The 1,454-nt window shown below is 46.1% G+C and overlaps 1 protein-coding gene across 1 annotated transcript; it reads right to left on the reverse strand.

Annotated features, from left to right (window-relative positions):
- Window positions 1–7: 7 nt before the first annotated feature.
- Window positions 8–1,426, reverse strand: LOC121937745 (B-cell receptor CD22-like; the record flags this gene model as incomplete). Its single annotated transcript, XM_042481065.1, has 4 exons — window positions 8–236; window positions 338–598; window positions 700–960; window positions 1,162–1,426. Coding segments are annotated over 4 exons (1,016 nt in total), but the record flags the coding sequence as incomplete, so codon positions are not given.
- Window positions 1,427–1,454: the final 28 nt, after the last annotated feature.

Consider the following 1,454-nt stretch of genomic DNA (forward strand, 5'->3'; position numbering starts at 1 on the left):
TGTAGACGTCCTTCTCCCCAGCTCGTTCTCAGCTGCACAGTAATACTCTCCATAGTCAGAGGACTGGATGGAGCTGAGGACGAGCTGTGGTTTTTTACTGAGCAGTGTTTGGTTCTTCCTGTACCAGCTGTATTTGGCTGCTGGGTTAGCATCACTGCTGCAGCTCAGAGTCACTGAGCTGCTCTCCTCTATCTCAGCAGAGGGACTCACTGACACAGAGGGATGCTTTGGAGCATCTGGGGGAGAAAATTAAAGAGGGGAATCATTAATAATAGTCTTGCATGATTTTTGGGGGACATTTGTACTCTGGAACATAAAACATATCCGTGTGACTTACACAGGACATTTATAACTAGAGGTGAGGAGTTAAACAGTCCGTATTGATTCTCGGACTTGCAGTTGTAGATCCCGCTGTCCTCAGAGCTGATGGAGTCGAAATGATAAATGCCGTCTGGTCCCTGAACCAGTGTTTGGTTCTCCTTGTACCAGGTGTAGTTAGCTGCTGGGTTAGCATCACTGCTGCAGCTCAGAGTCACTGAGCTGCCCTCCTCTATCTCAGCAGAGGGACTCACTGACACAGAGGGACACTTTGGAGCATCTGGAGGAGAAAATTAAAGAGGGGAATCATTAATAATAGTCTTGCATGATTTTTGGGGGACATTTGTACTCTGGAACATAAAACATATCCGTGTGACTTACGCAGGACATTTATAACTAGAGGTGAGGAGTTAAACAGTCCGTATTGATTCTCAGACTTGCAGTGGTAGATCCCGCTGTCCTCAGAGCTGATGGAGGTGACATGATAAATGCCTTCTGGTCCCTGAACCAGTGTTTGGTTCTCCTTGTACCAGGTGTAGTTAGCTGCTGGGTTAGCATCACTGCTGCAGCTCAGAGTCACTGAGCTGCCCTCCTCTATCTTAGCAGAGGGACTCACTGACACAGAGGGACGCTTTGGAGCATCTGGAGGAGACGTATTAACAGATATCTATTAAAAACTGTCTGTCGAAACATCTGAGTTTTTCTTTTGACGTATTTGAGGGTTTGAATCCCCTGAACAGGACACTAAATCTGAATGCCATTAGTGATTAAATGATCCACTGAGGCTGCTCCCTGAACCAATTTAAGCTATTTGTTACTTTTAAATAAGCAGTTTCTACTCACATTTCACATTAACAAATACATATGTAGACGTCCTTCTCCCCAGCTCGTTCTCAGCTGCACAGTAATACTCTCCAGAGTCAGAGGACTGGATGGAGCTGAGGACGAGCTGTGGTTTTTTACTGCGCAGTGTTTGGTTCTTCCTGTACCAGCTGTATTTGGCTGCTGGGTTAGCATCACTGCTGCAGGTCAGATTGACTGAGCTGCCCTCCTCTATCTCAGCAGAGGGACTCACTGACACAGAGGGACGCTTTGGAGCATCTGGAAAAGATTTGACATAGATTTTTATGAGTTTT

This window comes from Plectropomus leopardus, unplaced genomic scaffold, assembly GCF_008729295.1.
Source record: "Plectropomus leopardus isolate mb unplaced genomic scaffold, YSFRI_Pleo_2.0 unplaced_scaffold2734, whole genome shotgun sequence".
NCBI classification, from domain to species: Eukaryota; Metazoa; Chordata; class Actinopteri; order Perciformes; family Serranidae; genus Plectropomus; species Plectropomus leopardus.